The following is a 25,191-nucleotide window of genomic DNA, read 5'->3' as shown; positions in this document are numbered from 1 at the left end:
AGAGAAATTTGTAAAGATCAGCTACTGCAGACTTTATATTGTGAGCATACCTGGCTAGGCTTTGCCCAGTTGCTTGTAGCATCATATGCAGTAGTGCATTCAGTAGTAACTTCCAGTTTCTTATTGCCTGCCTTGCATGTGATGTGATTTCGGGTTAGAGTTATCCTTACCACTTGATCCCAGTGTTACACACACCCCAATATTTGAGCAGTGAGGGTTTCCAATGGAAACTTTGGTTTGGGTCCCTTACGATGTAGGTCATTGGAGGCTTATGACATTGCTGTGATACAAGGTTTATTTCTAAACACATAAATATGAGATGGAAGGCTCACCGCATTAACTTCCAACAGAACGTGTCTCCCCAGTAGGTTCTAGGGAACCCTCAAATGCCACAGCTTTGGTTTCTCAAAGACAGCAAGCCTTTTCCATCCCAGTTACAAGGCTTACATTGTCTTTTCTTCCGTTTCATGATACACTGATTACATCGCCTCCAGCCAGAGGAAGGGGAGCATAGACATTATGCTATCCAGAAGGTTCTCTGACCGCTAACCTGCGTGGCAACAAACCACCTATACTTGGTCAACTTTTTAGTCATAGGCTAGTAACCTGGCAGATTTGTTGGGTGTTGTCCTAAGCTACTTCATAAACTAACAAAAATGCTTCCATTAGCGAGTACGTTCAGGAGAAAACCCTTTCTACCATATTAAAAAAATTGAGGTACACAACTTAAGTCACCAACATTAGACACTTATAAAGCCCATTGATTTTTAAGCCTGTTCTTAACTATCCTGCAGAAATCATGTCTTTAGTTTTCAGGTACAATGTTTTGAAACGGTTGCTGAAAATACTGAGGAAATCTCAGTTACTGTAGTGCTTTAACTGCAAAATCATCCTTCCGGGTTACAGATTAACCCAAGATACAAGTAATATATTGCAAGGAGGAGGAATGGAGCATGGAGTGCTCAAACTGCTTGTCCTTTCCTCTGGATTTCCTTGTGGGGCTAATAAAATTTATGTGGTATACAGAGTGTGTTTTTAAATGTCGTCATTTTCTGTTTCTTACTGAATCTGTTAACTTGTTGAAGTGAGCTTCTAAGCTAAGAGGTCCGAAATGACAGCTGTTTCTTCAGTTAGTTAACAGTGGCGTGCAGTCATCTTCCGCATAAAGGGCCCCACAGTCTAATCTCTTTGTAATTCCAATCTTCTTACTGATGGAGCTGGAAAGGCTATTGGTAGGGGGCAAGATAAAGACCCCAAAGGGATGAAGAATTAAGGATTTGCTTCAGGGTTACAACTCCCACTTGTAAATGATGAATGACATTAATGTCTATATTAGTCATAATACAGGGAATGTCTTCTTCTTCTTTTAGTGAAGATATCTGTTGGTAGACTACAAGACATTCACTTGTGTTTTGTGAGTAGTAATTCACTTCCCAGACATAATCAATTTTGTATTTTGTGCACTTAAAATAGAGCATCTGTAGCTCAAGCATTTTCTTTTGAATGCACCTATTTATATCATTAAGGATTTCTAAATTTAAAATTGCTGCTGCTGTAGAAGAAAGAGCAATTGCCCTCATTCTTAGTTTTCAAAAAATGGTTGTCAGTCATAATAATCACCATAATAACAAAATGTTGCAAGTAGTAGTCATTTACCCTTTAAATACTTCCACATTAACAGCAGTGGGGAAATCCATGAATACTATGGGTCAAAATGTATCAAAAGACCCAAAGCCTGTGTGAGAGGCACTTCTTTTTAACTTGTTAAAACAAGGTCTAGGTAATATCAGCTTGGCAATATACAGCAATGTTGAAAAAAACAAAGTGCATTGGGTGAAATTGCCCCAGCTCTTACCTCAAGAGCTGAGGCGGTTTCACCCAGGCTTGAAGGCTGGGACAATGCAACTTGTTTGTACCACTCAGCTGGGGGGAGGTAACACCCCCTCTCCCCAGCTGAGACAGCCCCGGTGCTCTCACTGCTTGTTCATGAGCTGTTGGAGCCTCGGGGCTCCTTGCTTGCTGTGGCAACTGCACTCCCCTCAGCCAAGCAGTTTCACAGAGCCCCCCCACCCCACCACCGGCTTGCAGGGGGGGCCGGCCGCACCGGGCGCAACATGGGCGGGGGGCGCGCTTGCACTAGCAGCTCTCTGCCCCTACTAAAATCCACGGGTTAGGGAGCCCGCGCTCGCTCGGCTTGGCGAGGAGGTCGCGGAAGGGGGAGAGCGAAGCCTTCTGCTGCGGGCCAAAAAAGGAGAGGAAGCCGGGCGGGCGGGCTGGCTGGCGGGGGTCTGGCTGTGCCTGCTGCTGCCGTTGCCACTGCTGCCGGGCTTTGGCAGCTTGGCGAAGCGGAGGGAGAGGAGCTTTATGGTAATTGTGGCTCTCTCTCCACTGGCCTTCTGGGTAGTGAGCCGAGCCGAGCAGGGAGTCTGGCGAGGGGGCGGGAAGAGACTTTCCCCCCTTTTTTCCACCTCGCCTGGTCAAAAAGGAGAGCGGAGTCTCCTCAGGGCGCCCTCAGGCAGGGCAGGGCAAGGCAAGCAGAGCGAGGAGGAGAGAGAGGGGAAGGGGGGGGGAGCAGCCAGGAAACGCGGTGTGGAGGGGGAATCAATTAAGGAGAGAAAGCGAAAAGCCTTGGAGAAAGGGAAAAAAGGAAAGAAAAGAGGCAGCTCCGGGAGAACGCGGGCGAAAGAGAAGCCTCGCTGCTGCTGCTTGGGAGAGTAAATTACTGTACTTGCCTTGCCCCGGGTTAGGGGGCGCAAATTACTTGCCTTGCCCCAGGTGCTGACAACCCATGCTACACCGCTGCCGGCTTGCGGGAGACAGCGCCAAGCTGGGAGCTCCTTTAACTGCTCGACTGAGGCAAGGGCAGCTGCACACTCCTCAGTCGATCAGTTTAAAGATGGAGAGGGAGGAACAAGCTGTATCTCCCTCTCCGTCGTATGAGGCCAGAGTGGGATGGCGGTTTCACTCAGTGATGTATCGCTGGTGAAACCGCCACTGCTCTTGAGTCCCTGTGCTAGCAACACCTGCTGGAGGAAGGAACTCCTGACACCCTCCAATGGACGCTTCTAGCAGAAGCACTCGGCTGCAGTGGCAGTTTGACCAGCGATATACCGCTGAGTGAAACCGACATCGCGGTCTGCTCGTTATACCGGTCCTGAGTGATATATCGACCAGGCCTAGTTAAAACAAATACATCAAGGCTTCTACTGTGCTTCGTAATTTGCCTGTCAAATATTGCCTGTGTTCCTGTTAATACCAATGGATACTATTAGTTGTGTCCTTTACTAAACTATTTATAGCAGTTTCATCATACCGTTGGCTATCGATTTCCAAGTTATTTATTAATTCAGGTATTCATCTACTACTAAATACTCAGAATTACTAAAACAGAGGGACACTCCACACATGCCTTCATGTATAATGCCATCATTTTAAACATCAGCTGCTGCCGAATACGATGAGTATACAAGTCTTTTTTATTCTTTTTTTTGGCATTTACATTCCCAGGCAGACCTGATAGATGGAAGAATTGCCGGGTGCTCATGTGCTTGTCCTGTGTGACAAGGGTGCAAAATTTCTTTTATGGAAATGATGTCCTTGTGGGAAATGTGAAAGATGGTGCTGTCCATGGTACACTGTTGGTACGCTTGGTGGAAATTAGATCTGGTTTATGCTTTTAAAACCTATCTTTGATTATGCTGAAGTAATTCTGCTGTTCTTGGTACTCCCTGCAGACTCAAATCCTGCATATATGATGTATGTATGTGTGGTGGTAAACCTGGTTAATAGGTGTTCTTTTCCATTGGTACCAATTTTCACATATGATGAGGGTCAAGTAAGATTTGAAGGCTCCTCGTGTACAGATCAGAGGAGCACATTGGGTTATTAACATATGAATGTACGGTCAATACATGCCTACTTGTTCTACCCATTGCCTGCCTACAATCAAGACACATGCTCTTTTCCGTGTTAGGCCAAATGTGGCCCATGAAGGCAGTCCTGCTTGTTTGTTTGCTGATTGCACACATGTAACATGTGTATTCCTGTGGTCTTCTCATAAACAGATACACATTAATGAAAAATGCAGAGAATTGATGGGAAAATATGGTTATCCCAATTACGAAGCTGTCAGTCAAAATTCAGCTTAAGCTTTTTTTTTTTGCCTGTGCACCCAGCCCCTGTAAAAATGGACTTTCCTCCTTTTCTTTTATTGTTCTTCCCCTGATGTCCATAGGCTTCTCACATGGTGAACTTGTGACACCACAGTTCTGCTTCTTAAGTTGATTTGTACATCAGCTACTTTCACTTGCTTTTCATCAACATTCCATCTTTTCTACACAGCCCAGTTCATAGCAGTAAATACCAGAGGTAAAAGAAAATGTGTCTCAAACTGTTAGATAACAGGTTCAGTGGCAAAACCATATAGGCATTAATTCACCTTCCAGTACCAGGAAAAAAAATGTGTTTGGAAGAACCCAAAGTGCCATTCTACTTATTTAAAAGTTTCTTTCTGTTAACTAAAATGCACTTCTAATTAGGCTGATTGCCTAAGCATTTGGGGAACTCTATAAGAGAATAATGCTTTAATTTATGCATCTGAGCTGCCCAAATGTGTTGTAATATTTCCCAAATGTAACCTCAGAATCTGAATCTTGCTTATTTTATAAATCATTATATTTCCCACAAGCATTGTTGTTTTGAGTTTTAATGTTCATGGCTTTGGTTTTTTTTATAGTGGTTGGATGAAATGTTTTTAATTAACGTTGAGTGCAGTCATGAAATGGTGGCACATAAATGTTTTCAGTAAATAAAAATTGTGTGAGCCAAGCATTTCTACATGGGAGTTATAATGAACTGTTTGTTGGGGGATCTGTTTCAGATGAAATCATGCATCAAGATATTGTTCCCCTCTGTGCTGCAGAAATTGAGGACGAGCTAAGGAAGAAGTTTGCCTATCTGTCAGGTAAGGGCTTGAATGTTTACATTAGATGTTTATTTTTTATTTTTTTAAAGAACAAAGTGTTGGCCAATTCAGTTCTTATTCTGTGTATGAACCCTATAGTATATTTCTTTCTATGGTTCGTTTTGTACATGTTGATTTCTTGAATGGTACCAAATGAATACCACACAAATGAAATGTTGATTCTAAGAACAGAAGGCCAGCCATTTAAGGTGGCTTTGTTGTAACTGGACGTTAAAACAATAATAGCAGTTGAACATAAGTTGCTTTATACTTAATGAGACCATTGGCCAATTTAGCTCAGTACAGTGGTATCTCTGGTTACGAACTTTATTCTTTCCAGAGGTCCGTTCTTAACCTGAAACCGTTCTTAACCTGAGGTACCACTTTAGCTAATGGGGCCTCCCGTTGCTGCCACACGATTTCTGTTCTCATCCTGGGGCAAAGTTCTTAATCCAAGGTACTGCTTCCGAGTTATCGGAGTCTGTAACCCGAAGTGTTTGTAACCCGAGGTGTTTGTAACCCGAGGTACCACTGTATTGCTTACACCCAAATGACAACAGCTTTCCAGGATGCCAGCCATGCCTGGAGTAACTCATAGCTGATATCAAAAGGTAGCCCAGGAATAGTCTTTTCAGGTTTGGATCTTTGAGGTGGAACACTTTCACTCCTGTTACATGCTTAAAGAAGGAAAGTTGTCATTGTTTATTGAAAGGTACAACAATTAAGAGTAATTCCCTCCCCCAAGCAAAAGTGGGGTGCTTTTGAAAATGGATTACATAAAAGTGTGAAATTGAGTTCCAGGTTCTTTAATCCCTCCTACCCTTATTGCTTTAACACATCCACAAGCATAATGGGCATTCATCCACAGCTCAGTGGAGCATAACAGAAACAGCCCCCTCTCGTTCCATTTTGCTTAATTTATAGTTAACTCTTTTGATTCTGTGGTGAGTGGATCTTACAATTTTATAAGTAAATGGTGCTAGAGAGATATATACTGTATTATCTTTCTCTGACCCCGCCTGCCCGCCCCATATTCCCCCCCCCACTCTTGTCTATCAACATACAAGATAAACGCCAACTTCAGTGATAATACACTGCAGTGTGCCCTTGCAACATTTGAGCAGAATTTAATTGTCTGCCACGGGATTTATGTAGCAAATTACTTGCAGTTTTGATTCTGCTGATGTTCCAGTTTGGGTGTTGCTGCTGTCAGTTGTTATTCTGCACTTTTCTTAAGGGTTGCTGACACTGTAGTTTCAAGATAAACTAAAATGGATGTTGATTTAAAAACACAGCTTTGTTATTAAGTTAACTTTAAAATGTTATGCTGAGAGCAGTCAACCTGGTCAGAAGAACGTGATGTTGAAAGGCATTGGAGTCTCCTCTCCCAGAAGTCATAAAGATAATTAAGAATAGGGTTGGTTTAATGACCCATATAGTGCTGTAGAAGGAAGTGAGCAGCAGATGGGGCTCATCAACCTGGGAAGGTAGCCCACCTAGGAGAAGGAAAAATGATCCTAAACCTCCACTGCCTTGAGAGACAGAAAAGACTAAGGAGTAAACCAAACCCTACACAAATCTGAAGTCCCTAAGACTGTTGGATGGTGCCTTGCACACCCCCTTCCCACAACTTCTGTGGCTAGGGTGGTGCCAAATGCATTGTTTTGCTTTCCTTTGGACCATAACAGTGAGGCCGACAGGGGAGTTGTATTGTCTGGACATATACACTACCCAGTTGTGTGCCCCAAGGAGGTTACTTGGGTTTGACTTTGTCCTCAGAAGTGCACTCTGTTCTCCCTCTCTCTCAACAGACAGATACCACCAACAACAATAGTGCAATACGTTGACTGTGGGGCTAAAAAAGTGAATGGGCTTGTTGCATTCTCCCATATTTACTCTTGAGGTTTTTGAAAACTTACCTGTCTTACTTATCACATAGCGTTAAGCTAAGGAATTCATTCCTGCAAGAGGCACTGATGGCTTTAAAAGAGGATTAGACAAATTTGTGGAAGGATAGGGCTTTCAGTGGCTGCTGACCCTTATGGCCATGCTGTGCTTCTGAATACCTGTTGGTGGAAACTTCAGGAGGTGATATTGCTGTTGTGGTCAGATTCTACTTTTGGGCTTTCCATAGGCATCTGGTTGGCCATCATAAGAACAGGATGCTAGATGAGATGACCTGACCCAGGAAGCTCTTTCTTATGTTCACAGCTGGTTATCTACTCCTTGAAATTATCTCTTTGGTGCAATTTCTTTTTTTAAGAACTTGGAGAACAAGCAGTCTTTCTAGAAGGCAGCTTGGAGTATTCTGTTCTTACTGTTGTAATCCTGATTGTACTCATGCTCAAATAGTCAGAGAAAATGCAGAGATAAACAATCACATTATCTGGAAAGGTCATTTCCTAATTCACATTGGAAGGACGTTTTAAGTATTTCCACGGACACAAGCGAGAGAGGCTCATCAAATCCAATGGAGAAAATCAAGGTTTTACTCTACTAGTGTGTCCACAAAACCCCTTCCCTGTCCACCCAAAAAAACCCCAAACCTCAACAATAGCAGAAAATAGAAGAGTTCCTGATTTTTATAACTCCATTCTTATTTAAAGTGAAACATTATATAAAATAAATAAATAAATACATCTAGTGAATTCCACAGCAAATGCCATTCCTTGTCCCCATGCTACAGGTTACAGAGAGAGTGGCTTATGACAGCCCTGCAATGTAGTTCACACTGAATACTGCTGTTCCAAGTTCTGAACGGTTTACAAAAACCCTGCAGTTTTGTCTAGAGATATTAGGCCCCCATTGCAGGTTTGCAGTTCTATGTTGACAAGGGGGTAGCTTGGAAGTATAGGCTTTGTACATACCCAGCTTTTGAAATGCACGGAAGTCATATTTTCAAAGTTCGCTTTTGTACATTGCCTGTGTTTTCCTATGTTGTTTATTTCACCCATAGACAATTATCACAAAGTGTATACATGTCCATAGTCCACACTTAATATTGTAGGGCAGAGGTGACGCCAGTTTGAATTTCCAATTTCAAAAAAATCCCATACTTTCTAGGTTGCAATAAAGGTTAAGTCATTCAACTTAAATTGCTCCTTCAGACCTCCTCCTAGGCCAAATCAAGCATGAAGAAATTTCATGCTCCACTGACTTGCATGCAGACTGGTTGTGCTTCTAAAATCTAAAGTAAGTTTTTTCAGATGAAATAAGCACCAAGTTAGAATCCTGTCTTTAAATTATGTTGCTTTAACCCCCCCCCCCCCCAGGCACAGCCTGAGGTAAAAAGTTTTGGACATCAGGGATATACTTATGTTGTGAGGCCCTACCTGTGGCTGATTGAAGTCTGATTCTATTGCACATGTAGCCAAAGTGTTATAACCCTCTTATGAAAATGCAGGTATCAGTATGCTCAGAGGAACCCTGAGGTTTGCAGAAAGGAAAAAATAATGGGGGAACCTGCTCAGAGAGAATTGAGCATGGAATAATGAATTTCTAACTTATTGTTGTGAGGAAAAACTGTAAGGGGGAGATGAAATATTCCCCAAAAGGGCATGGCTGCCTGGACCTTAAACAGGTCTGCAAGACTGTATTGTTAACCCCACATCTTACTATTGCTTTGAATCTTCCGGAGCTGAGCATTGAAAAAAACTCCAAAAATTGTGTTTTGGGAAGCCAAACCAAAGGGGAGTAGGAACAAGGAAGGAGGCACCTAGCAGTTTGCATGCATCAGTGCACATGGGAGGGTAAACCTGCTTCCTGCTCTCCTTGTCAAGCTGTACATTCATTCGGCAGTTTTTGAGTTGCCGCTGGCACGTGGACTTTTGCTTCCCAAGCCCTTTTTTTTTTCCTAAGCTCAGCTGCATCACAAATTGTTGTTGCATTATTGCATAGTAGATGGTTCCATTGGGTTCACTTTGTTTTGGACTTGTTTATATTTAGCATTTCCATTACCTGCAGCTGCATTACAGTTTAAATAAATCAAAGCACTCTCACTACTAGCAATTCCTCAGCCTCCTTTTTTGAGGAGCATTCTCATTATCAGGCTCATAAGTAAATCACGTCAGATATTTGATATCTTAACTGATCTGTTTTCAAGTCTGAAAGTGATGTAGCAATTATAGCTTCTTTGTGAGGAATGAGTGGTGAGTAAATAATTTTCTGTGTTTCTTGCCAGGTGGGCGAGGAAAAGATGGCTGCCCTGTCATCACTTTTCCAGAGTACTCAACATTTAGCGAAATTCCAGAAAAGGAGTTTCAGAGTGTTCTGACATACCTCACTAACATCCCCAGGTAAGACGTGTGCTCAAGGGAATGAGAATGCTTATCAAATTAACGTTAATGCTTCGTTAGGTACATCACACACATAAGGAAGAGAGTTGGCAGATTGTAAACCGTTTAATAAAGAAAAGAACATTATGGATATAAAGCAGGGATTGAAAAAGCATATTGCAGCTTTTAAGGAGAAATGAGCCTTTGGAACACCTTGAAGTATAAATTTTGGGTTCAAAGACCCCTTTTTGTGTTTCTCTACAGCTCTGAACATGCAAACATTCAGCTCTGCTCCACAGTCCTTAAGCAATAGTCTCACATACTCTCCATTCCAGTACTGCTAAATTCTTTGTCCTTTCCCCCATTCCTGTCAGGTGAAAACAGGGATTGGGGGAGTCAGTTCCTTAGGCCACTTCATGACCCAGACAGGAGTGAAATCTTTGAGGCCCTTTGTAAAGAACGATGGTAACTTAGTCATTGAGTGTTCTTTCAGTTGAATGCATATTTTATCAACCTTGTTTGCAATCTTGTGATACAGTTATTTTGTTGTGAAATATGAATACCATATTGGCCTGAATATAAGCCTCACTTCCCCCCCAAATTCCGACCGTGAAAAGTTAAAGTGCGGCTTATATTCGCGACCTTACGGTATGCAGAGCACGGAGCACAGCAAAGCGGCACCCGCCCCGCGTGTAGTCCCCCGTCCTCTCCCCCAAGGCCGGGAAGGGAGAGAGTGAGGAAGGGAAAAGACCTCCTGCAACGCAGTGCGGCTCCCCACCCCCAGTATGCAGCGAGGAGCAACGAAGAATGGTGCAGCTTATATTCGGGTATTTTTTCTTTTTTTCTTTTCCTTTCCCACTCTCCAATTTTAAAGGTGCGGCTTATATTCAGGTGCGGCTTACATTCGGGCCAATACGGTATGTATGAAATGGTAAATTTATCAAGAAGTTCCATGTTTATATGGTTCAGTGATGAACATGGACAGGTAGAGAATTAGCGGCAAAGGACTGGAACCCCCACTTTCTGTGCATGTTCTGTTTTCACAAGAGCAAGCTGCAATTTATACATGTGTGCTTCCTCCATGACTGTTGTGGCATAAATTCTGTTCTTGTAATTGGGTTTCCAAATCCAAAACACAGGGTCTGCCCATGGAGTATCAACAAGACATTATAAGCATGCTGACAAAGCAACACGTCATCCAAACATCTTTGGTTACTGAAGTTTTGGCCTATTCCTGAATAAGTCGTGGCTCTTAAGCCAGTGTTTGTAGGAACCCATGTGGCTTAGCTGTGTTCAGCCATACACCCCAGCTCCCTTGAAAAAAAGAGGATTACACTGAAACCATCTGAATCTCAGGGACATTGCTTCAAGCAGTTCAACTCATGCAGCTATGGAACATAGCAAATCAGTCATCAGGCTTTGCTCCCTAGCACTCATCTGACATAGAAACATTACCAAGTGATCTCTACTTTTAATAAAGAAAGTGTGTTTTGGCAAAAAGCCAGTGCTATTAAAGGCTCTTGCGATATAGCTTTGTGAACTGTTGGATTTGCAAAGCTATATTGTAAGAGCCTTTTTAATATGCATCCATGAGTCTCAAGTTTGCCTTTTAATAGAAATGAAAATTGATCTCCGTGAGAGTGGTGTTGGGAGTATTTGCTTTGACGTGCCAAAGAGTATAGTCCTTGTAAATCACTTTGCAGTATCTGGTCTTGTGCGCTTTAAAAGCCTTTATTTCTAATTCTTCATGGCATGGTACACTGAACTGTTTAACTGTATGGCAGAGTGTTGTATCGTCTCTGCCCTTAGTCAACAATGTCATGTAAACTAGCCTTATTGGAAACTGCAGTGCTTAACCCAGTTTTACCACATAACTCCCCCATAAATCAGGAAGTAAAATAATCAAGACAGAAAGAACACTGTAGTTTCATACACAGGGAAATTTCTTCAGAACTAGAATGCTTCGGTCAGCTGCTGAAAAGCTTCCTGTTCAGTTTTGTACAGATTCCTGCCCCTTTTAAAAAGAACAACCATTCACACATTAACAACAACAGCAACACTACTTAATTCTGGGAATTTCAAAACTGTTGGCTTGAGGTTAGAAAAAATAAGGATACGAATTATAAAACAGAGAAGGGAAGGAGGAGAGCAGCAGAACCACCTGTCTGGTGGATAGACTGGAGGATTTTCAACGAAATGGTGAATTATCCCTGGATGAATTTTCCTGCAGCTCCCTAGACTAAACACCAACAGAAAGCTTCCCATCAGTGCATGCAGTGCATATAGTATGCAGGCCGGTTTTAATGCTGAGGAAGGGATAACATGCTGAAACGTGAATACTGGTAACCCATGTCTAGCCGAGCAATATTGGACTCACAAAACTTCCCTTCCACTCTGGAGTATTGATCTTCTTCCGCTACCCTGTGTTGAGAGAGAGAGAGAGAAAGAGAGAGAGAGAGAGAGAGAATTGCATGTATATTATGTCCTGTATTCACTGCATGGTATTTACCCAATGACTGAGCATACATTGTACAAAAGAGCAGGCGGCAGAAACATGAGCAGCAACGATCTGTGCCACGAAACGATAACTCGGCTACTCTTGTCGGCACAACTTAAAGATGTGGTGGAATACAGAAGCACAAAGCAGCCATGTACTGAAAGCAAAGGTGGTTAGCCTGCAACCCACAGGCCAGATCTAGCATAGCAAGCTGCAGGAAGTGGCCCGCCGGCCCTGAAACGTGATCTCCAGATCCACTCCATCCAGTTTTTTAGAGCAATCTCTAAAAGAACAGAGTACTTTACCTTCTGATCTTAGGAAGAGCCTATGGCTCATGGTAGAGCATCTACTTTGTAGAAGGTCTCAGGTTCAAACTTCAGTAGACCAGGGGATGTGTCCTGGCTTGAAATCCCAGGGAGCTGCTGCCAGTCTGTGCAGATACTACTGAGATAGATGAACCAATAGTCTGATTTGTATTAAGGCAGCTCCCTCTAACCATACAATGCCATTCTGTTGACAGTGCTGGGAAAAGCAGCGTTGTGAAGGTGACAGGCTATGTTTGGGGAGCCTGGGATCTTCCTTCTTGGAGACATCCCTCATTTCATCCAAACCTATTTGCATTAATATAGCTACAAATCCTAGCTCATACTACCAAGCAGGCCTCCTATCTGTAAGCCATGTGTGAGGTTTACACAGCTTCCTTTCTCCTTGGAACTTCTTTTCCTTATTATTCTCTGTTCATCATCCAATCAGGATACTGTGAGTTTAGGAGGAACTACATCATTATATCCTGCCCACCTAGCAGTTCGAAAGCACGTCAAAGTGCAAGTAGATAAATAGCTACCACTCCGGCGGGAAGGTATACATCGTTTCTGTGTGCTGCTCTGGTTTGCCAGAAGCGGTTTAGTCATGCTGGCCACATGACCCAGAAGCTGTACACCGGTTCCCTCGGCCAATAAAGCGAGATGAGTGCCGCAACTCCAGAGTCGGCCACGACTGGACCTAATGGTCGGGGTCCCTTTACCTTTACATCATTATAAGTAACAACACACAACAGCAGCTCTGGGTGAAATTCCATGATCAGAAATAATAAAAGAGAAGAGACTTCAAGAGGTGAAATGTTGAAGGCACACAGTGCCAACAACAAAGAAAAATGGGAGGCACCTAATGAAACTGCTGTGGCTGCATAAGGAGCTTGCAGATGAGCTGAGATGTTAGAAGGACATATATAAGAAATGGAAGAAAGAAGAAATTGTGAAGAAAGAGTATGCACTAGTAGCCAGCAGTTGGAGGGAGAAGGTCTGGTGGGCCAAAGCTCAGAATGAGCTCAGTCTTGCAAGAGAGGTTTAATATAATTTTTAAAAAAGTATCTTTGGCTATATTTGAAGCAAGAGGAAGAACAAGCCAGCAGTAGGTCCTCTGCATGGAGAAGAAGGAGATGGTATTGGGTGACAGAGATGACTTTCAGGGTCCCTTGCAACTCTACAATTCTATGATTCTGTGATCCAACCTCGCTTCATAAAATGTGATTGCATATACTATAGCTTACATCCTGCATGATGCTGAGCATTTTCCCACCCTTGCTCCACATCATTGGCTCTTCCTGACAGGGAAACATGGCTGCTGCATCTGGATGCATGAAGCTCATGTGCATCTCTGTTTATTAAGCTGAGATTTCGACCATCTATACTCAACCACTACTAGGACATTGGCTCAGTTGTGCTGTGTAGGATGTGGGGTGGAATTTGTCATAGGGTTTCCATTTTTGATGGCTAGGAATCTGTCAGTTACTCTTTGTCTCATTTTTCCATTCCTAATTTCATTTCTCCACATTTCTACATCAGCATGCCCGCCCCCAATATTTTTGTAAGGGCTTTTCCCTACCGGTACAGTCTTACCTTGGTTGTCGAACGGAATCCGTTCTGGAAGTCGGTTTGACTTCCAAAAAGATTCAAAAACCAAGGCGCGGCTTCCAATTGGCTGCAGGAGCTTCCTGCACCAGACGTTCGGCTTCCAAAGAACATTCACAAACCAGAACACTCACTTCCAGATTTGCGGTGTTCAGGAGCCAAAACGTTCGAGTTACAAGGCGTTTGGGATCCATTATATGATTGTATGCATTTTTTGTTATTTTCAGAAACTATTGTTTGGTTTGGATTTGATATCCCGCTTTATCACTACCGGAAGGAGTCTCAAAGCGGCTAACATTCTCCTTTCCCTTCCTCCCCCACAACAAACACTCTGTGAGGTGAGTGGGGCTGAGAGACTTCAGAGAAGTGTGACTGGCCCAAGGTCACCCAGCAGCTGCATCTGGAGGAGCGGAGACTCGAACCCGGTTCCCCAGATTACAAGACTACCGCTCTTAACCACTACACCACACTGGCTCTCCACACTGGTTGGAGAACTGCATATAGCACAATTCAGAGAAGTGCAAATATTGAAGGATAGCTGCATTGTTTTCCATGTACGGGGTTTTTGTTGTATTTTTACAATCAAGTGGTGTATACATTTTATGAAGTAAATAAATAAATGAATTGTTTCTGGAAATGGGAATTACGTAGGTTTGCATTAAAATGCAAGCTGAACCAAATTTATCTCCCATCCCTGTGAGTGGCACCCAGTATTTTTGTTCATTTATCATTCTTCCCTGATTTTCTCAATGTTGTGAGCTTTTCCAGTATTTTTGGATTCAGTTTTTGCAAGAACCACTAGAGGCTGCTACAGAATGGTGAATATCCTTACAATTTCCCTAGCAATCTTTTTTTTTTTTAATTGCTGTCTCTTCTTTTTCATTCATGTTGGCATCCATCTGTCTCAGGAGACAATGTTGAATGTTCTAGTAATACTGTGAAAAGCGTTGAGATTTAATTATTTTTAATTCTGCAGGGCAGTTTAGGAGTTACCCGTAGGATTTAGAGGAGTCTTTTTGTCCTTGGAAATGGATTATAAAAAGTAGGTGGTGTTCATATTACTATTACAGTATCATAAGAGTCATTAGGAATAGTTCGCTTAGCTTGTTCCGGTCAGACTAAGAAAAATAGCATATTTTTTATTTTAAAAATCCACAGAAGAAGGTAAGGCATCATATAATTGTCATGTACAACTTGTGGCAGTTAAGACAGATATAGCCTCAATTCAAGAATTATTGCTTGCAATAAATAACATTTTCTGCTGACTTGACTAGTTGACATGCTCCTTCAATAACAAGCAGGGCCACTTCTGCACGTGGCCACTTAAAAAGCAACAAACCATACCGTTTCCCCTATAACTATCTCAATGAATAATTGTCATAAAGAATAATTTATTGTAACTAGAAATGTTGTTCCTTTGGCATGATCTAAAGCAGGCAAAGGCAACCTCGGCCTGCCAGATGTTTTGGGACTACAACTCCCATGATCCCTAGCTAACAGGACTAGTGGTCAGGGATGGTGGGAATTGTAGTCCCAAAACATCTGGCGGGCCAAGGTTGCCTATGCCTGATCTAAAGGTCCATTTGCCCAGACATTTTGTGGATATTTGAAATATTTTACATCTCCCTGCTTTCACTCTCCAACTCAGAATCAGCCTCTGGCTACGATTCTGTGCTTACTTAATATGTGAATGAGTTCAATTAATCTCACTGGGGAAAAGTGTAAGATTGTAGTCATATGGAGAGCAGCTGGAGGAGGAGGAGAGGTCAGAGGCTGAAGAAAGAGTTGTGAGTGGAGGGTAGACTCTTTCCCCAGCTTCTGGACCCCTTGGGAAACACAACAAACCTGGTGTGCCTGGAATTGAAGAGCGCAGCTGAATGGGGCACAGCGGTGGGCAGCCTGAGGAAGTACCATCCTTCTTGGTCCTGACCATAAAAATCAAGTCTAGAGAGAGAGGACAACTAGGGTGATGTCCTCAGTTTCCAGAAACTCTTTTCAGTGCGAGACATTTCTGGGTGAGCTGAGTTTGTCTGGACCCTGGGTGAAAACCCGGAGGCTGAGCGGGAGGGTGCGTCAGGAGGAAAATGAATTGATATTGAGATGATAGATAGATAGATAGATAGATAGATAGATAGATAGATAGATAGACAGACAGACCGACCGGCAGATGTAACTTTGTATTAATGTAACTTTTTATATGTAACTGTGTAAGATTTTGTTGTAATTTGTCTGTTTTCTTGTTTTTTGTACACTGCTTAGAGATATTTTTAATATATTAAGCGGTATACAAATCAAATAATATATTAGCCTGTCCTGGTACTATATTTCTCTCTCTTTTTCTTTTTAATTACAGGGATTCTGTGTTCACTTACCTAAAGTTTGTTTGATTTATTAGACTGTTCATTTATTTAAAACATTTATATTCACCTTTCAGTTTAGAAAACATCCACAAGGGCTTGCAGATGCAAAAATAATAGTTCAATTTGAAGCGATACAAATGCATAATCTACAAAGCATCTTTTTTAAAAAATAGCACATCAGCTACATAACCAAGCAGGAAAATAAATGCATCAGCAAATAAGCATTTAAAAAAAGGCTTGGCTAAATAAAAATGTACTTGCTTAAAAGCCTAAAAGGCATCCATTTTGTTACATGACAAAATATTGGCCCCTTAATTATGGAACTCCCTGCTTGACTCTGCAGGCTTTACCTCCCAGCAGCCATTGTCACAATAAAACTGGGTGTTTGTGGGCTATTGGGGAAGGGTTGGAAGGCCGGATCTGATGACTGGTGGCCCCCTGACCTTGGTTTATACACTGAAAATGGGATATTCTAGTTGCAGGTGTGTGGAACCTCTAGATCAGGGGTCAGCAAACTTTTTCAGCAGGGGGCCGGTCCACTGTCCCTCAGACCTTGTGGGGAGCCGGACCATATTTTGCAAAAAAATAAATGAACAAATTCCTATGCCCCACAAATAACCCAGAGATGCATTTTAAATAAAAGGACACATTCTACTCATGTAAAAACACGCTGATTCCTGGACCGTCCACGGTCCGGATTTAGGTGATTGGGCCGGATCTGGCCCCTGGGCCTTAGTTTGTCTACCCAGGCAACATCTAGAGCAGGCTTCTTCAACCTCAGCCCTCCAGATGTTTTGAGACTACAATTCCTAGCATCCCTGACCACTGGTCTTGCTAGTTAGGGATCGTGGGAGTTGTAGGCCAAAAACATTTGGAGGGCCGAGGTTGAGGAAGCCTGCTCTAGATGTTGCTTGAACTACAACTCCACACATCCCAGGGCATTGGCCATGCTTGCTGGGACTTGCAGTTCATCAACATGTGGAAGGCCAAAAATTCCACACACCTGTTCTGATACCGTCTCTCTTTTTCCTCTCCTCCAACTGAAAACCAAGTTGCCAGTTAAACTATCAAAATAACTTGATAGCTGACCAAGGCTCTAGCATGACGGTAGTAAAACCTACTGTGCTGAGGCAAGCGTTCTTAAGATTTCCACCCATTTCTGTTCATTAATCAGAAAAATACAGCATCAGCTATTTTCTAATAAATATATAGAAACCATTGAACGTGACATTAGGCAGGCAGATATTTATTTGCTTCAACCGTGTTGACAACAGCTTAACAGCAAGGAGTTGGGTTCTTTTTTTAGATTTGGATGATTGTACATTACTTTTTGTATGCTATACAATGTGAAAAATGTCCATCATAAGTTCTATAGCCTGTTCAGTGACTAATTTTTATTTTATTTTATTATCACGGTCATTTATAAACAGCTGTGTCCTCAGACAGCTGACCTCGCTGACAATAGCACAGGAGCAGAATATGGCTTCAAGATATTGTTGTTCTTTGTCTAAACAGCTAAAACTCAGGTTATTTTTGTACCAAGATGGCATTCTTACTTACTAGAAGAGAATGACTCACGCTGTTTGCTTTTAGGGTATGCTGTGCCGACGTAGATTTGAACTGAAAGTTCTAGTACGTGACACAATTGGTATCTTGGTTGGGGATTTGTTATATAATAAAATAAGATATAAGAGGCTGTTAGTGGCAAAAATGAACAGAACACAGAGTTATGGTATAGAATATAGGTTTAAATGAACATGGGTCATTTTTAATAAAACTCTGAGGCCATCTTAGGAAACTGCCATAGGCAGGACATTGGTCCTCCTATCTCAATGCTGTATTGCGTATACCAGAGTTTCCAAGACTTGGGTCTCCAACTATTTTTGGACTACTATTCCCATCATCCCTGACCACTGGTCCTGTTAACTAGGGATGATGGGAGTTGTAGCCCCAAAACAGCTGGAGCCCCAATACAGCCCCAAACATCTGGAGACACAAGTTTGGGAAACCCTGGTCTACACAATTTGTTGGACTACACAATATATTGTTGGACTACAACTCCCATAACCCTCAGACAGCATGGTCAATGAATAGGGAAGATTGATGTTTTAATCCAGGAACATCTAGATGGCCACAGATTTCCCAGCTTGAACCACACCGACTGACAGTGGTCCTCCAGTTTTCCCTAGCCATACCTGAAAGGATTCAACCTGGAGCATTAAGAGATGGTGCTGGTGTTACATTTCAAAATATTTCCCCCTTCTTTTTCTTTTGAAAAGAAAAAAAGAGTCTCAAGTGCATGGGTAGGCAAACTAAGGCCCGGGGGCCGGATCCGGCCCAATCACTTCTCAATCCAGCCCGTGGACGGTCTAGGAATCAGTGTGTTTTTACATGAGTAGAATGTGTCCTTTTATTTAAAATGCATCTCTGGGTTATTTGTAGGGCATAGGAATTTGTTCATCCCCCCCCCCCAAAAAATAGTCTGGCCCCCCACAAGGTCTGAGGGACAGTGGACCGGCCCCCTCTGAAAACGTTTGCTGACCCCTGCTCAAGTGGGATATTGCAAAATATCTCAGTAGCAACCTTAGTGATTAGAGAGACTTATTTTTTGTGATATTTTTTTTTCTAATTTCAAATGTAGCTGCCTAAATCTTTCTAGAGTCCCCATTCTGGATGCTACTCATGGGACAAAGCTACACTCTCATATAGTCAGTCTCATTTAACTGGTGAGTAAATACTAAGGCAGCACAGCTATATTTGCACAGGTAGATTAAAATGTAACTTCAACGGAGCAGAAATATAGGAAAGCGTTTTATTTCGTTGAGTTGTACTATACGGTATTTTGCTGGAAGTGTGTATTGAGCTAGGTGTGCATTCTTGAACTCACAGTGCTAGTGTTTGGGATTCCTAATGTGAAGGTTGCTACTCAGCCAGGATCACCCATATGGTGGAGGCGGCTTGTAGCAGAGAGCAGTGTTGGATAAAATACTCTTACATAATATTCTGTCAGAAGAAATATTTTTATTTAAAGGTGCCTTCATTGACCTTTTTTTAAACACACACACACACAAAAAAAAGCTTGGCAAGATTATTCAAGAATTATCTGCAGTTATAGAAGATAAAATTCTTTTTAAAGGGAGGAATGAAGAAGAAACTATACTCATACCAGAAGAAATACTTAACTCATGATTTATATAGCATTTACCACCACCCATCCCTTCGAGGATGCAGTGATCTTCAAAATGACTAACAGATCATTCCTTCCACTCGCCCTTTGGGAAAGTTGCTTGTTAGCATCCCCTGCATTATAAACTCCCACCCCTTCCCCTAGGGGCATGAGATCATTTGACTGTCTTCTCAATAAAAGGTCAAATGATATGATGTCTGTGGTACTGTTTGAGATGTGGAAAGCGTTTCAATATACCAAAACTGCTCGAGAGAATTTTTTGCTGTGGTGTGTTTTCGTCACAAAATTTAGTATGGTATGGGGCTTATTTGAATATTTGCAAATTCATGTGTTTATTTTTTTGTCTATCTGCCCTGCTCTTTCTTGCCTAACTTATCCTTATTGCTTTATTTACATTGATATTAATGTTTAGTAGCTTTGCACTAGCACAGTTTCCCAAACGTGGGTCTTCAGCTGTTTTCGAACTACAGTTCCCACCATCCATGATCACTGCTCTTGCTAGCCAAGGATGATGGGAGTTGTAGTCCAAAACAGCTAGAGACCCAAGTTTTGGATAACACTGCACTAGCAGAAAGAATCTCTTAACGCGCAAGACAGGGAGAACATAGCCCTTGTGGCCTGCAGCTGCTGATAGCCTTGTCATCATGAATTTGTGAGCAAATTCTATAGTGCAACTTTGTGCTGGGCAAAGTATCTTCTTCTTGTTTCTGTCCTGAATATTCTTACATTCAACTTCACTGTATGGCCTGAGTTCTACTATTATGAAAAAGGGAGAAAGACTTTCTGTCACAATGCATATTATTCCACAGCTCCGCCATGTCCCCCTTTACTTGCCTTTTTCTAAACTAAGAAGCCCAAATATTGTACCCTTTCCTTGGGGGGGGGGCGATTCTGATCAAAGGCTTGAAGCAACTTCCCAAACAGTCCCTTAAGAAGTGAATGGCGCATAACGTTGAGAGGAGAAAAACCACTACTACTACTACTACTAATTTATTATTTATACCCCGCCCATCTAGCTGAGTCTCCCCAGCCACTCTGGGCAGCTCCCAATCAAATGTTTAAAAGAGTACAGCATTAAATATTAAAAACTTCCCTAAACAGGGCTGCCTTCAGATGTCTTTTAAAGAGAGGATAACTGCTTATTTCCTTCACATCTGAAGGGAGGGTGTTCCACAGGGTGGGCGCCACTGCCGAGAAGGCCCTCTGCCTGGTTCCCTGTAACCTCACTTCTCGCAATGAGGGAACCGCCAGAAGGCCCTTGGCGCTGGATCTCAGTGTCCGGGCTGAACGATGGGGGTGGAGAAGCTCCATCAGGTATACAGGACCGAGGCCATTTAGGGCTTTAAAGGTCAGCACCAACACTTTGAATTGTGCTCGGAAACATACTGGGAGCCAATGCAGATCTCTCAGGACCGGTGTTATGTGGTCCCGGTGGCCACTCCCAGTCACCAGTCTAGCTGCCGTATTCTGGATTAATTGCAGTTTCCGGGTCACCTTCAAAGGTAGCCCCACACAGAGCGCATTGCAGTAGTCCAAGCGGGAGATAACTAGAGCATGCACCACTCTGGCGAGACAGTCCGCGGGCAGGTAGGGTCTTAGCCTGCGTACTAGGTGGAGCTGGTAGACAGCTGCCCTGGACACAGAATTAACCTGCGCCTCCATGGACAGCTGTGAGTCCAAAATGACTCCCAGGCTGTGCACCTGGTCCTTCAGGGGCACAGTTACCCCTGGTTGGGTTGCGAAATGGAATTGGGTGACTAAAAAGAGGTAAGAGAAGCAATGGTTTTAAAAGGGCTCGAAAAAACTATCTTACTTTCTTGCAGTTACTTCCTGGTTCACATTGAAAACCTATTTTGGAACAGAAAGTGACCCATGAATATGACATAACTTAGGGTGGTCTGTTCCCAGATACTAATGGGGTCTAAGTGATTCCTGAAAGTTCTGGAATTTTCTTGGCTCTTAATGGTTCTTCAGAGTTTGCCCATGTTTAGCATTAACCAGCCTAGTGTAAATGCTAACACACAGTAATCTATAGTTTCTGTTTATTCTTTCTTTTCTTTCAGGCATTGTTTAGGTACATATTCTAAATCCCAGCTACATCTAATGCTTTAGTTCTTAATGTTATTGGAAAGATTTGACAAAATGTTACAAATAACAGTAGAACGTGGGTATTATGACAGGTTAGGAATGTAAATGAATGATAGTGTTCAGCACAGATATGCACTTGGAAAACTGCAGATGGGATAACAGAGTGAATTAAAGCCCTTGATGCTTATATAGAATTGTGATAGTGAAAAGTCCTAATGTATTTGACTTGGAATCATCGTAATAGGAAATGCTGTTTTAGAAAGTAGCATTTACATATATGGCCAATTCAGTCACATACTTGTCACCATGTGAAATGCTATAAGCGAAAACAAATAGGATGTCTGTTTCTCCAATTGGGAATATGCAGGGATCCTTACACATATGTCTGTCGATTGCTATTATTAATATAATCCACGGTCTTGTTTACAGTAATGTAATGGGTATTAATATATAGAATCTGCTCAAACATACACAAAACAAATAGAAATTCAAGTCATTCTGGCTTTTAGTTGCCTGTCATTTCCATTATGTTGTAATTGGCTAGCAGTCAGCTGCCAGCATTACACAACTGGTTTGTATGTGAAAGTATAAAACAGGAGTGGAGCTCTTTATTTATACTCTGTGACTGTAACACATGCAGCTGAACAGAGCAAGAAAACAATGATTCTCCTCCCAGTCCCCAGACGGATGCAAGCTTGTGTGCTGTCACAAAAACTCCCGTTGCAGAAACTGCCTCTTTTCTCACCTTTCTGATATATGACGTGGGGAAAATTTTGCTTTGGTTTACATAATTCCTCGAAGAGCAGCTCACGGAAATGCAGAAGACTAGAGAAATCTCAGGTTCCTTAGGATTAAAGTGATGCCTGGAATCTGGAACCTAAGAGCTTACATTTCAAGGGATGGAATCATATATATTGATGGAATAAAACCAGTGTACCGGCAAGAAAATGTTAAGAGGAAGAAAAATATTTTTCTCCTTCTGGAGTGACCTTTATTGACCCTTACTTAAAGGATGGATTATCACTGTACTGCAGAAAACAGCAAGACAGATTCTGAAAGAATGAAGTGGAAGCATATTTGCATATCAAATTAATAAAGCCTTGCTACCTGTGGAGAAGGGTAATGGATGTTTGACCAGCTGAAGCTATGTGTAATCCATTTGAGAAGGTCTCTTTCTTCTAATGGTTGTGCATATTGCATTTGAGTTTCATCGGCATATTGATTTCAGCAGACTGATAACTTAGTCTCTGGTAGGAAAAGGTTCATTCCTGACGGTAAAATAATTGCTTGAGAATTTCAACCACTTGTATCATTTCCCATAATTGCTTCTTCCTTTTCTTTTCCCTTGTGCCCCCCCCCCATTAGTTCACAAGATGCTGGAATTGGATTTATACTTGTCATAGACCGCAGGCAAGACAAATGGACTTCAGTGCAAGCCTCTATACTGCGAATTGCGGTGAGCTGTTATGCAATTAAGTCTTTCGACTCTCTTAACAATCCTACACAAATTTCATTCACCAAAGTATTTGCATGTTATCCCTTTGTCTGGCAGCTTTATATAATAATTGTCTGCTTCTGATTTCAACTCAGGTCACAGTATGTGCAGTGGTTTACAATGCTATATATGGCATAGCAATAGAGGCAGAAATGATCTGTACCAATAGAAAAATATGCAATGCACTAAAAATGGGATGCTTGTAGAACCTGCTGCTTTATGATGTGGTGATCGAGTGAATCCAGTCCTTTAGGGTTATGCTGATTTAAGGAGGGTGGGCTTCAAACGGTCTTGTGATTTTTAACTGTGTATGTGATTGTAGGGAAGTTGGGGGAAGAGCTATTTTATGATGCCCACAGAATCACTTGCTTCTAACAATGTAGCTCAAAAAAATGACAAATTAGCAGGTTTCAGTTAAAGCACAATTGGTATTTCACATGAAAACCTTGAAGTATTGCTATTGTAACATTTATTAGCTAGGCGTGTAGTTCATATCAAATAATACAAAACAGTAAATGGATTGATAAGCATTTACTTTATTATATTATATACACCAGGCATAGGCAAACTTGGCCCTCCAGGTGTTTTTGGACTGCAGCTCCCATCATCCCTAACCAACAGGACCAGTGGTCAGGGATGATGGGAATTGTAGTCTCAACATCTGGAGAGCCGAGTTTGCCTATGCCTGATATACACAGTCCACCAGAAGGCTTTTTAGACTTCTCTGTGTAAAGCAACAACCTTCTGGCACTAAAATATACTGGCCATGTTTTCTCTTTTTGTTCTTACACCTAAGAAAGACAACACCAAAATACATTACCATAATCGTAAAATGTTCCATTACAAAGACTCAATGTCCTTGTGTTAAAAGTATAAAGGTAAAGGGACCCCTGACCATTAGGTCCATTCGTGGCCGACTCTGGGGTTCTGGCGCTCATCTCGCTTTATTGGCTGAGGGAGCCAGCGTACAGCTTCCGGGTCATGTGGCCAGCATGACTAAGCCGCTTCTGGTGAACCAGAGCAGAGCACAGAAACGCCGTTTACCTTCCCGCTGGAGCGGTACCTATTTATCAACTTGCACTTTGACGTGCTTTTGAACTGCTAGGTTGGCAGGAGCAGGAACCGAGCAATGGGAGCTCACCCCGTCGCGGGGATTCGAACCGCCAACCTTCTGATTGGCAAGCCCTAAACTCTGTGGTTTAACCCACAGCACCACCTGTGTCCCTATTTGTTAAAAGTATATCATCATCTAAAACAGTAAATGATTTCCACTTCCCTAGAGCCAATTTGACAAACCATTTGCAGTTAATACAAAAGTTTGATCAGGTGTGTGTTCATAAGGCCACATTGTTGTTCCTGGAAGCAAAAAAAAGCCAATACATATAAAAGCTAGTGTCACTTCTCATTTTGGCAGGCCAGAGCCTACTTCCTCAAGGCTTCCCCTATTTGATAATCAACCTGTGATTCCCCCCCCCCTTAAATAACTGAAAAGGGTGTTACTTCTACAGTAGAGTTTTTTTAGATGCTAGCTAAGCTATTTAACTTGTGAGAAGTTGAACTTTTCAATCACCTGTTTATAGAAAGAACCTTGGATCCACAACTAAACTTATTATAGTTAACATGCCTGAGCTGGCCAACGTTGACACCCTTGAGGATTTCCTTTTGCCTCCAAGCCACCAAGGTTGCCACAGAGTATGCCAATTTTTGGTTGTGAAGACAGCTGTCAAGTATGCAATACAATGCCAACAGGATGGTTTATGAAGTATTGTCCTGTAGCATTATTTCATGGTCAGGTGGGCATCTGGTTGTTTGGGTCTGCCCAGCTTCTGACCAAATTGCTGAAGTCCCCACCACCAAGAAGATACTGATCCTTCCCTTTCTTGGAGCATACAAACTCTACTAATGTTTATTCTGCAGAAGGGAGTTGGAGATTCATCCCTGAATTAAAAAACAAACAAACAAATACAGATTGCATTATTGAAAGCGCTTATTGTATACTACAGTGGGTGGATCTCGTGTGGCCATCTGCTTCTCCACCTTTCACAGCTGCTAGTGTTGCTGCTGCTGCTGCAGTCCTCCTTAGCTTCTTGCATCAAGCATCTCCTTGCTGCTGTAGATATGTTTAGGTTCATTGAAAGAAAGGGCTTGTGTTAATAGATGGAACCAATAGTTTGCAGTCTACCTGGATGGTCCCTGTGACTAAATGCTTATAGCAGGGAGTCCGAATGCCACTTATTGTGCTCTTTCACTCCGGCTAAATTTGTGCTTACCTTATCAGAACTTTGAGGGTTCATCGGTTGAGAGGAATCAGTTGTGTTATATTGCATTAATATTGTAAATAAGTTTGTGTTGCCTTTGAAGAAGTCACCATTTCCTAGAGGATCTGATGTATGATGCTCACTTTCTGGTTAAGCGTC

At 42.2% G+C, this 25,191-nt stretch overlaps 1 protein-coding gene across 11 annotated transcripts in view; it reads left to right on the top strand.

Annotated features, from left to right (window-relative positions):
• Positions 1-25,191, top strand: part of MCF2L (MCF.2 cell line derived transforming sequence like) — a 118,984-nt gene that overhangs the window by 59,419 nt on the left and 34,374 nt on the right. For 10 of the 11 annotated variants that reach the window (XM_081858046.1, XM_081858048.1, XM_081858045.1 and 7 more), the window contains 3 exons: positions 4,880-4,963; positions 9,144-9,258; positions 22,645-22,735. In XM_081858046.1, the coding sequence (XP_081714172.1) occupies positions 4,880-4,963; positions 9,144-9,258; positions 22,645-22,735 (290 nt within the window). Of the gene's footprint in view, positions 1-4,879; positions 4,964-9,143; positions 9,259-21,912; positions 22,530-22,644; positions 22,736-25,191 lie in introns of those variants that run through there. The other variant, XM_081858050.1, reaches the window with a different exon arrangement.

This window comes from Podarcis erhardii (genome assembly GCF_964252035.2).
Source record: "Podarcis erhardii genome assembly, chromosome: 4".
In the NCBI taxonomy this organism is placed as follows: domain Eukaryota; kingdom Metazoa; phylum Chordata; class Lepidosauria; order Squamata; family Lacertidae; genus Podarcis; species Podarcis erhardii.
Note: the sequence above shows the minus strand (reverse complement) of the source record. Positions and strands in the feature narration are given on the sequence as shown.